Consider the following 12,002-nt stretch of genomic DNA (forward strand, 5'->3'; position numbering starts at 1 on the left):
TACAGAGTCAAAAATAGTTTATTTTCTCCATTTTATACAAAATACGATCATGTACCAAAATGTACACACATAACTTTTGTCAATCAGGTTACATTTTTAAGACGATTCAGGTGTCGAAGGAACTTTGCTGACTTTAAGTGATGTAAACAAAGCACTAAGCTCACAAGGTTTCATCTGGTGCATAAAGCAACTTATTGGTGAGAAGAAATTGGGTAGCTGCTCTCAAACCAAGAACGAAGCCTGACAAAAGGATTTCCTGCAGCTGTACAGTCTGACAGACAGTTACTGGCTTCGGCTTTCCAACTGTAATCAAGTTGTGCATACATAAAACATGAAAAGGCACAATTGCTGGGGAATGTTTCTTGGGCAAGAGCCATGGAAAGTGTACAGTGGGAGAGGGCGGCTTACCCACTTCGAAAGGGTTTATGCAGGAAGCTTTTCCTGGTTGTTCCGGACTATATAGATTGAGTGGCCATGCAGAGGATTTTAAGCAATAGGTGCTCTTAGGGGGCTGTGCAGTGTAATACGCCACTTGTGAATGGAAAGAGTTTAGCTAGAACCTCCTAGCCCCCAAGACCTAAGAAGTTTACTAATCTCCCGCCTTGTTTCTTCCACCATTGCAAAACCCGAGGCATTTCAGAAAACCTAGGAGACTTACAGAAGATGACCTCAGGATGAGCTGCCCAGAGGACAAACTCTTTTTCCAAGGACAGACAGAATTAAGCGCCCTCAAGAGTAACCTGTGTCTTGCCTTTGTTAATGTCACAGGAGAAAAAGAAACAGGTGAGGGGGAAAAGATTTCGGGACATGCTGCTTTGCTTATGTGCAATAATTTCCCTGTAAAAATGTGGCAGAAGCACTTTGATAAAATGGTTTGGCATGTGGGTGATAGAACTACAAGGACATTCTTTGACCATTTCTTATGTGAAGGATAGAGAATAAGAGCTTATGCACTCTACATAACCTTGCATCCATTTTTTAATCAATTTAAAAGCCCCGATTTGGTGAGGACACCTCTGCATACACGTGGAGAATTATTTGACAGCTTAAAGCTCAGGAGGAAGGTATGAGAATTATGACAAATCAGCCCTTTTGCCTGCCACAATCCTTCTTTGAGCCATCCCTGAAAACAGGCATTTCTTAGCTTCCTTTGCATAGACAACAGTTGCTCAGCCATTCCCCCTCCATTGCTGCTCTTCCCTTCATGGTAGCCACAAATACTCATCCTGTGAACCAGGAACTTCACCAACACATACTCAAAAGGCAAAGCAGTGTGTGTGGGGAGAGACTTGCATGCTTCAAAGTACTCTGGTGAAATTCACAGATAAGGTAATATTTTTTTTTTTGGTGACTGTGTATTTGCACATAAATGACTCTTCCATCTCAGCCACTTCCTCCGCCTTCTCTCCTCTCCAAGGGAAGAAAGGAACAGTAAGATCCCATTGGATTTTCCAGACCCTGGGAATTAAATCCCCTTTGTAAAGGGATTAAATTTCCAGGGCCAGCGAAGTTCCCATTTGCAAATGTCCCTTATGGTTGTTCTCCTTGCACAGTGGAAAGGAGAATGCAGGATGGAGTATAAGACTGTAAGAACCTGCAGAAAGTTCTTGTTCTCAGTTAGCTGACCAGCCCACGGTACACACTGGGTAAGAAGCTGCTCTATGTTCGAAGGCTGATTGGCCATCTTGTGTCAGTCAACTTATCAGGAATCCTAGCTGAGAAGCTGCCAACTTACCCTCCACCCCTTGAGCCCAAGACTGCTTTTAGTTGGTGACAGAAAAAACAATTCAGGATATGAGTATCTGCATGAATGGACACAGATATACCTGGAAGCCTAATGAAGCGATCAGGAGAAGACATGTTCTTTGCCCCATGTTTCTTTTAATGTAAAAAAAAATCGCTAATGATTTCGTTGTTCACTCAAGAGTAAGCCTGTGAACAAATTACAAAGCGTCATTAAAAAAATAATTCTAGGAATCATTTATATTGGTAAATGCTTCATTAATTATCATTCTTATTTTGCTTTAAAATAAATGTCTCAACTTCATTAATTTATATTAGCATTCTGTAATATATAGTCATGCATTCAAATGGGATCAAATGGGAAATAAAGAGAGGCACACACCATTCTCTTTGAGTGCCACAGAAGGGGGGAAAAAAAATCACATGAACACATTAGTTCAGACTCTGGACCTAGAAACATCACACTCGGTTAAAAAAAAATCCTGCCAGTAGAGATTTTGGAAAGAAAATAAAAGTCATGTTAAAAATGGCGACTGAGATCCAAAGAGCTACTTTGGCAGCAATCCTGTAATATTTTCCTGAGAGTAAGCCCTGCTGAATTCAGTGGGCTCACTTCTGAGTCAACATGTACAGGAAAGCTCTATCGAAAGCATTGACAGCAACTCTGGGCTGTTTTCTGCACGCCACACACCACGCCTCCATTGGCCATGTCACATAAAGGGCTGCTTCTCGAGAAAAACAAGTCTAAAGCTCCCTTAGGCTCACAGAACTAGTGTCACCATTCTTTGGAACCAGTCCTACACTTTCTTTTATCACTGTTGATGGGAAAAATCTTAGTAATTGCTATTTGGATGAGCATTAATTTAATGGGTTTTTTTTGTACTTTGCCTCCAAGTTTTTAATTCAACACATTTTTGCAGACAGTGGGAAGCTGCTCTATGAGCTTTGATAGGAAATTATTCATGATATCAAACACGTATTTCAAAGCTTCCTAGTGCTGGTGTTTGGAATGGTTTCTGATTATGACATCCTTTTGTGTTAGCTGCTTGCTTCGCTAGATAAATCTTAAAGCTGTGTTTCAGACATATTTTTCCTTCCTAAAAGAATGGCATAATAAAACAGTCAGGTAGACAAAAGATTGTTTTTTTTTTCTTTCTTAAAGTATAATTTTGGTTACACTTTCTTACTATTTGTTTTCCATTTCTTAAAAAATATATATTTCTCTCTCTCTCTCTCTCTCTCTCTAAAGTGCATCATTGTACCTACAAGTTTATACAAGCTATCTGAGAGTACAGCAACATCATCATCACATAAGCAGCTGTGGCTTAACAAAAAACAAAACAATCCCCTCGTTGGATCTGCCAGTTTCTGGGGTTAACAGAGAAGTTGTGAAGACATGGCACACATTGTTAATAACCTCAAAGCCTGCCCCCTCACAAACCCCCAGTCTCTGGAGGTGTTCACCCGTTTTGCTTATTAAGGACCTGTCCACAATTATTTGTCTGTGCACAAAGCTCTACACGTCCCACAAACCAAAGTGTGTTGCAAAAAGTTCTGGAAAGTTACAAGGGAGCAGCTTGATAGGCTACCCTTATCGCTCCGCGTGAACCAAGAGGACATTGTAGAATGCGCCACAGTTGCAAGAGGGAAAACTGGCATCAGGTGGAAAGACGAATCCTTCAGGAAAGCTTGTCTGTTGTTCCTGACCTCCAGACATGGAAACTCCTAGGACGTTTCCAAGGAATTTCAGAATCGTATCAGAAAAGGGCTTCAGCGCCACCACCAAAGACCCTGTTACCAAGGTCCATTTTCCCAGCTTCTCCTCTTTTTGTCTGGACAAACAAAAGGGGCAGTTGGTGTGAAATTACTTTTCAGAAAAAGAAAAACCTGAAGAAAAAGTAATAGTCCTCTTACTTAAAAAGAAAAAGTCATATCAGGGGCCAAGGTAGCACAAAATATTTCCTACTGAGTTCCACATTCAATGAGCAAACTAAAAGAGGTTGCATACCAGCAATCAAAATCGCAGTCAAGTGTGAGATCCTGAGAATCTCTCTTTCCCCCCTGCTCACTTTAAAGCCATATAATCATCTCAGAATGTGAGCCCCTCCCCATTAGAAGAGACCTGGGTAGTTTATTGGTCTGACAATGGCAGGTGATTATTTGGAGATTCATGATAACACAAACCAGTTCATCACTCTTGCACTGACCCTCCAGAGAAGGTATAAATTGGACTCTGTTAGTCTAAGTGTTTCACAAGGTCACAGGATGATTGTAGCAAAAAAGGACCCTCCTGGAGCAAAGTCTGAGTGCGTCAGAACCTGCCCCCCATGCTGGCTTAGATGGCCAGCTTGAAGATGGAACAGGCCACAAGTCTGAAGAAAGAAGCACAACTCTCCTTCCTCCTCTTCCATCAGCCAGGGAGAGCGGCTAAAAAGGCCCTCACAGAATCAGGCTCTTCCGAGTTCTTCAACCAATCATCCCTCTGGCTTGGTCAACTTCTTAACTCTATTGGCAAGGTCAAGCAGGCCTTCATTACATGATCTTGGATCCAATATCTCTTTTGCTGATTAGGACCTCCAGAAGCCTCAGCTTGGCCTTAACCTTCTTGTATTCACTATACTCTTCGGCCATAGGAGCACGGTCTTCTTTCTGGACATTTCTGTAAGAAAAACCAAACAAAACAGGAGAGATGAGAGCAGGTTTCATTACAATATCATTTTCCAAGATGGCCTGTTGGCGGTGGATCACTCGGACACTTGCACTCTAATGTTCTGTTAGGAAAGATGGCGACTGTGACAATCTGCTCCATGGCGCAAACAAGGTGCATCCCTTCTTTGTGTTGTGCTGGCTACGTGCAGGACAGAGAACACTGGATTCTTTTTTAACACACAGTGCTTCTAGACCTCATAGCATGCATGCATGCATAATATTTATATCCTGCCTTCTTTCCTTTCAAGAAACTCAAGGCAGCTTGCATAATTCTTCTCCTCCTCTCAGACTTATCCTTACAACTATCTCTGATGTAACAGAAAAATGGAAAAATGATATCCCTTGTTATTCCAAATTGGTGAAGAAACTGCAAATTGGGTCTTGAAACAGTTCTGGGATTCACAAGGGCTCTCTCAGAAAGAAATCTTGCCTACCATTTTTCTCACAATAACTTTGCACATACATGTCACCCTTGTAACTGTTTTCAAAGGGTGAAGCACAAGAAGTCCTGTTGAATTTCCCACCTGTATGTTTAGCTGTGTGGAAAAGAACGTCTCCAACCCAGCCCATGTCTAGAAGCAGTTTGAATACATGGGGGAAAGTGACTTCTCAGTGGGCCCAACTCTCTAGGGGCCTTTTACAAACAGATTTGGGCACAATGGTGCATAGGGCTGGATGAAGCAAGTGCCCACATGATAAAGGTAACTGGAAGTCCTGGTATAGCAAGGGATTAATAAATGTTAATTTCCTGGCCTGCTCAGACTGGATGCAAGATTTAATAAGCAAGACATTAGCAAGGGGTTATGCTCTAAAATGGGAAGGAGAAAGTATGTGGAGGGAAGGGGGAGGAAATTACCTTCCATTTTGTCGGAAAAAATTGTCCTCAAAATCTCTCAATTTTTTTCGGATCCTCTTTTTCTCTTCTCTGACCTCTTGAAGCTGCTCGACAAGTTCTGGCCTGCAGAACAGAAGAGAAAATAGACATCCAAACACTGAAGAATGGTTTAAAAAATTAAAAATCACAGAATTCCCACCAAGCCAGCTGAAACAATAACCGTCATATCATCAAGCAATAGATGACGCACATTATGTACATCAGCTCTTATTATTAAGAAAACCAAGCTCACAAAGAATAGCTACTCCCCCATCCCATACCCCTTTCCCCTATAAGTTGTTACACCCAACAAACAGTATACAAGATACAAAGCTGACTGCCAAAAACCTGACATACATAGAGGCGGCGTGAAGATTGGATATCCCCATATCTTGGCTGTTTCTGGAAGGAATCCTATCATCCACTGGAGAAACAAAGCCATCTGCATCCTCTTCCAGCTGGTCCAAGAAACTTCGCACACTGAAGTCTGATTTTATGGTGACTGTGAAATCGGCTTTCACATTCGTGTCCTCTTCAGAAGCATCTTCCTCCTCCTGGGGGGAGACAACAGGGGTTACTACCATCTATGCTGTCTTTACACAGCGCCTTTCCCTGCATGCAGCACCACACTCCAAACGCAGAAGGAGTGCCAGTTTCACATATGGAAGGCTGGTCTGCACTGCTTGGCCACCAACGCACACAGGTGGCTCTTGCTGGAAGCTGACCAACACAACACCTCACCAGGGAGACACGCTCAGGCCCTTAGATGGCAGGCCACTTGGAAGAGCTCCATGCAGTAAAGCAGGCTGAATGTGCAGAGTGAAGCAGAAGCCCGTAACAGGAAGAACAGCGCCCCCAAATTCCCCCCAGTTAGTGGGTGACAGTGCAGCGAAATCACCATGGCGGAGAAGGACAATAAAAAAGAGGTAAACTTTTGTTTGCTTGGATTAAATCGAGCAATTCCAGGAAAAATTCTAAAACCGGCAGTCTTGAGACACAGTACCAAAATTTGTCATTTTATTTGTATTTTAACCCAACAGAAGGTTTATTATAAACTAAGAAGTATATAGAAGATCTCCTGTTTCTTCTATTCCTGGGCATATGTGCTGTTTCATGCATAAGCTGAACTGTTTACAGCTGTTACTGATGTTTTAGGGGGTGAGTGAACTTTAATGGATAATTGCTTTAGCTATTTTAAATGTGGCATGTTTTAATTCTATTCCAAGTGGTTTTTTCCCCCTTTTGGAGAAAGGTGCCTACAGCATTGATAATGAAACTGATAATAGTATCATTGTGTGAGTGGTGTTGGAACAGGAACGGGCAATGGATACAGCGTGATCTAGCAGAATCCCTAAGCTGCAATCAAGGTGTTCCACTGGGTGAGCAGTGGACAAGGATCTTCATAATCCTCTCCAGTCAATGTGGCAAGGAGAGGAGATGGAGATTGGGCAGAGCACCTTGGCAGCCTGGGAGACCACAGTTGCAGAGGTATAAAGGTGCAATTCAGAACCTGCCCCTATCTTGGCACTGTAAGAAGAAAACAAAGTCTGATGCCCCCTTTCCCCATGAGCAACCTAATGAAGGGGGCAAATCTTGTAGCAGAACTTCACATTTATAACTCTAGACAGCTCGCAGCTTCAGTTTCTGTATGAGTGCGAATGCTTCATGCTGCTGATGAAGGCTACCACTGTGAGTTGGCCTTGAGACTAGTGGGAGAGCTCCGTGCCTCCCCTAATTGCAATGTTCCCGCAGCAAGTATTGCCAAGGCATTACTCTCATCCAAGAGGACAGGCAAAAGGGGCCTTTGCCAAGTGGAATTCGGTGGGTGAACACAGTGCAGTCTTAAGACAGCACCAAAAACTTGTCATCCATATTAGCGTTCCTGGCCAACCTGAATCTTAAAAGAGAGCGCGTTTCTGGGAACTGAAAAAAAAGCCACTGAAGGTTTCAGAGAAGCAAAGCAAACTGATGCTGCTCCTACACGCCTGAAAGGACTGATCTGCTATGTTATAATAGCATGGCTTGTACACAGAGATGACCGAGGAGGCAGCAGCTTGGCCAACGATGGTGCCTAGCAAAGGTTAAAAAGGGCCTGGCAGCGCTGGCAGGAGTGGGGAAGAAGCATACCCACCCAACGTCCCTTCCACAAAGGACCTCTCGTGGTGTGCCCAGAAGAAGCGCCAGAAAGGTGGCAGGCCCTCGATGGAGTTTTCCTTGTTCGGACTGTTGCACTTCAACTCCTTCATATTCAGAGTTATCAGCAAGGAATTGAGGTACAAACCAAGCTGTGAGCTGGCACTATCTGTTCATTATCGCCTTCAGACATAATGTGTTTTTGGGTGTTCCAAACAATCCTCACAAGAGTACTGTAAGTTGTTGTGGCTGTTATTTACGTCTTTCATTTCTACACTGCCCCACAGCTGAGGTGCTCTCTGGTGAATGTCATGGACCAAATTCAGCATTGGTTTTACCCTTTGGGAGCGGCATTCATTGCAACTCTGGGAAACATGACTCGATCAGATAACTTTCCAAGGAGCACACAATACTCATTGTTCCTTGGCTTCTAAAAAAATGGATTTATACAGAAACTCAGGACTGAGCATAACCGAAAGTGGATTGCTTGAGGAGATGCAATGCCATTATATATGACAGAGAAACTTGCCCCAGCCTACCCACAGTTAGTTGCACATACATTGCACTATCTGGAGGCAATCAGGTGGTGGCAGGAACCTGGCAGTGACTGCGATTTTGGATGATCTGCTATCCTAATAAAAATCTCTGGGGCAGAAACCAGAGCAGTAGAGCTGGATCAAAGCTTCTCTTCTCAAAGTGCTAGTGTTCTACTTGCACTGAGTTATTCACTCGGAGGAAACTGTTCAAGAACGGGATCTTGCACCTGCAGTCTGGGGTGGCAGAATCCATTTTTGCCACCTCTCCCCGCATGGCTCTGCTATCTCACTGTGCTGCAGGTGTAGATGCAGGTCCAGGACACAGAGTACAAGCCAAAACACCCAGGCCGGAGGCAAGCATAGTATGGATTACGAAAGCAAAAAGAAGAGGATGGTAGAAGGCGCAAAGCTGCATCGTGCATTTTGCAAATCAAAAGCTGCTTCTATGTAAAAAGCAAAAATAAACAGGGGGTGGGGGAAGCCAAGGAGACACTGAAAGCTAAGCTGTAACAGAGAAAGGCGGAAAGTGGTCGAGGACAGGCAGCTACTGATTTTGTGTCTTGGAAATATGGTAAAAGAATCAGCAATTAAGAATGGAAAAAGTCTATCACTTTCATAGCAGGAGAGGGGAAGTGATGCAGGCTGAGCGAATTAGTTAGCAGTGGGAGGTTGTTCTTTTTCACCTTTATCTCCTTGAAGAAGGAAGCAGTTTCACCCTCGATAATTGGCTGCAGCAAAGGGCTTCTCCGCTTGCTGGAGGGGGAACCCTGTGACAGGTGTTAACAAGCAGGTTACATTGTGACCCCTTCCTCCTTCCTCTCTTCTGTCCATCTGTCATCCTTCCTTCCCTCTCTCAATCTCCTTCTCCCCTCATCTGCTCCTTCTGACTCATTTCCAAATCAAAACCAAAATCATCCCCAGGAATGAATTTAAACAAAAAACATCACTGTCAAATCTTAAGAAGGAATAACCACAACTATCATAGTTGTCATCATCATCTGACTTCGTGGAAAACAAGGAAAGCAAACCTATCAAATACAGTCCTTTGCAACTCTGGCACTCTCCGGGAGCACTGAAATACAACTCCCATCACCCCCCAGCCAGAATTATAGGGTATTCCTGCACATCTGAAGGACACCAGGCTGGGGAAGCCCAGCCGAGTGGCTGCTGCTCCCACTATGCTTTTCAGAGATTATGCTTATCGTCCTCCCATTATGCTTTTCAAGCCGCTGCAGCAGCCCTGGCTCTCACGCACTCATGGCATTCCTCAGAACCAGAGGCTTCCTCATTTCAATCATTTTCAGCTGGGGAGTCACAAAGTCACTGCATAATAAGGAAATGTGGACAGCTGACTTTTTGTATACTTAGGGGGTTTTCACAGATCCTGTGAAAGATTCATCAGGCTGATTCCAGGAATATGGTGTTTGTTTTTGTATAAAATCAACCCACTGAGAAATTTTCCTTGCTTGAAGTCCTCCTCTCTGAAGGAAGCAGGACTGGGGAGGGCTTTTATGCTCTTGTGGGGCACCTCCCCATTCCACCTGGACTAAGAGAACAGGTATCTCTTGTCGGATCATGTCTTAGACCCATAAATAACTGGTGCTTGCCAAGACATATGGGACAAACCTGAGAAGCCCATGTGCTATCCCACCCATTCACCTCAATAGAATACTTATTTTTTAAAAAAATCCCTGCCAAGGTACAGGGCTTGGTCTGGCAGCAATGAAGGAGTGAAAATAAACACTCATTCATGAAAATAAAGGAAGAGGCTGAAAGTAAAAGGAAAGCATTTCTTGTTTGCATTGGCTGGGATACAAATGGTCCGAATGCCCAGGAAACAGCACTGGAATGAATGTACCACAAAGCAGTGAGACCAGCAGCAACACAACATGCAGGGTGCCAGTCTCATTCTTTAAAAACAAAACCAATCAGCTATCTAGTCCTCATGTTTGCAAAGGAAAACTTCAGGAGTGTTCACTCAACAATTAGAGGCCAGGTGAGGCCTGCATTTCATCAGCCGCAAGGAGTAGGAGCTTCTCTGAGTATGGCCCCTTTCTCCTCAGACCTCTTTTGCTTCCCCTTTAAACTGTCCTTTATTTGCAACTCTTTGTTACCAGCTCACGGCAAAGCATGAACAGATAATGTCAAGCCCACTCTCCAAATTAATCACGAAGAATGTTGCAACCAAAATAACACACCCTCCCCCAACTGGGTCTAGTATGTCAGTTTCCTTCTAACTGTAGAATCCAGAGTTTCTGGTTAGACTTTTAACACAGCAGAAAAAGGAATCTGGGCTCAACCCAGAAGTCAGTGTGTGCTCTACCTTTTGCACGGCAGTGACTGCAAAGGGCTATTTAAGCTTGCTTTGTGGACACTGATACTAATGAAGATCCCAAATTAAAATGTACATTTAGAGCTGGGGAGGAACACCCTGGCTTCTGCTCAACTGGGTGCGTTCTTCTGCCTTCTCTCTCTGATAGATCAGCAGTGTTTGTGGAGCAAATTCTAGCTATTTGCTGTACTTTTTCCTCTAGCAACCAGATCCCTGCTTGCCCACTCCCTTCAGCTAAAGAAGCCTCAACGACTTGGCAGGACCAAACATTGCCGGTTCCCTCAGAGCAAGGAGAGCCAAGACACACTGATGTTCCTGGCACGCTCTCCACTGGGAGCAGCCAGAACCTGTTAGATCTGGCATGTTGACAGAAATCAAAGGAGAGGAAGAGGAACAAGGGTGAGCAGTGCAGAATATTATCCTGTGCCTCCAAGGGCTCAAGCAATGTTCATTCAGCATATCCGGTCCTCAGAAGATGGACATACTCCTGAGACGATGGGCTTGTCTCTCCTCTTGTCCCACTGCTCACTTGTGTGGTAGTAGAAAACCACAGCAGGGGGTTACAGCATGGACTATCCTGCTTGTGTGAATCACAGAGCAATGTCGGGGCGAGAGCCTCCTGTGCCACCGCTGGACCTTCACTGCGGAAAATTCTTTTCAAATGTCTGAGTTTAGCATCAAGGGGCCACAGAAACACCTTGCACAAGTACCCTGTGCCATGGGACCGACTCTTGAATCTTCCATCTTCCCTCAGCTTTCTTGGGACACGCACCGGTCTAGCTGGCACTAAATGGAGGGACTTGGGTGAGATTGAGGAAAAGGGGGTCAATGCAGTGCACAAAAACAGGAACCTTCCTCACACGCGGCCAAGACTGACACTAAGCTGAACTCCCATAGAAAAGGGCCGTACTCACAATAATAGGGATGGAGTTGGCCCTCGAGAGGATCTGCTTGACCAAGCGGTATCTGTCATACAGGGGCTTCATCATCTGCCGCTCATGCTTTGTGACCTGGAAAGAAGAAAATACATTTGGCTGAATGCAGGTGGCAGTGAAAGATTTGGAGGGCTCTCTGTTATTGTCCCCCGCTGAAACTCGCAGGAGAAGCAAGGACCTAATGACTGCCTGGATTGGTGTTCAAACTAAGAGTAATTTTTCTCCCTGTCCTGCTTAAGAAGGCAGGCCTAGAAACAGTCAGCTTGGAACTATTGGCAAGGAGCTCAAGTGATACCGTACATACACAAAGAGCTGCTGGTTCTTGGCTTCCTTCTTTGCCACATTGCACCAGAACCCCTTGATACCAAGGGCTCCCATTCTCACGTGGGCGATAAATTAGTCCCTGCAGGCGGACTGATGAACCTATTTCACAACACCAACCAATGCCAAGAAAAGGCAGGAGACCTGGGAATGCGTCACTTTCAGTCAGAGAATTGCAGGTGGAATTTACTCTCTGTAATATACAACTGAACTAATGTTCTGCAATAGAACAACATGCCTTTAAGTTCATAAAATTATTGCTATCTAAATGGTCATCATCATTAATAATGTACATTTATGTATGTATGTATGTATGTATGGCTGGCATTTTATACCATTCCTATTTAGTCAATGACTCTCTGGATGGCTTACAAAATATTAAAAATTTAAAACAAATAAATAACTGATAAATAACAACA

The 12,002-nt window shown here is 44.0% G+C and overlaps 1 protein-coding gene across 6 annotated transcripts in view; it reads right to left on the reverse strand.

Annotated features, from left to right (window-relative positions):
• The window catches only part of FAM13A (family with sequence similarity 13 member A), a 163,337-nt gene continuing 151,335 nt past the window's right edge, over window positions 1-12,002 (reverse strand). For all 6 annotated transcript variants that reach the window (XM_044429431.1, XM_044429432.1, XM_044429434.1 and 3 more), the window contains 5 exons: window positions 11,242-11,337; window positions 8,679-8,762; window positions 5,684-5,880; window positions 5,309-5,410; window positions 1-4,402 (listed from right to left, as the gene is read on the reverse strand). In XM_044429431.1, coding sequence (XP_044285366.1) covers window positions 4,276-4,402; window positions 5,309-5,410; window positions 5,684-5,880; window positions 8,679-8,762; window positions 11,242-11,337 — 606 coding nt within the window. In that variant the 3' untranslated portion in view covers window positions 1-4,275. The remainder of the gene's footprint in view (window positions 4,403-5,308; window positions 5,411-5,683; window positions 5,881-8,678; window positions 8,763-11,241; window positions 11,338-12,002) is intronic.

Source organism: Varanus komodoensis, unplaced genomic scaffold, assembly GCF_004798865.1.
Source record: "Varanus komodoensis strain SLA01 unplaced genomic scaffold, ASM479886v1 scaffold2, whole genome shotgun sequence".
Taxonomy (NCBI): Eukaryota; Metazoa; Chordata; class Lepidosauria; order Squamata; family Varanidae; genus Varanus; species Varanus komodoensis.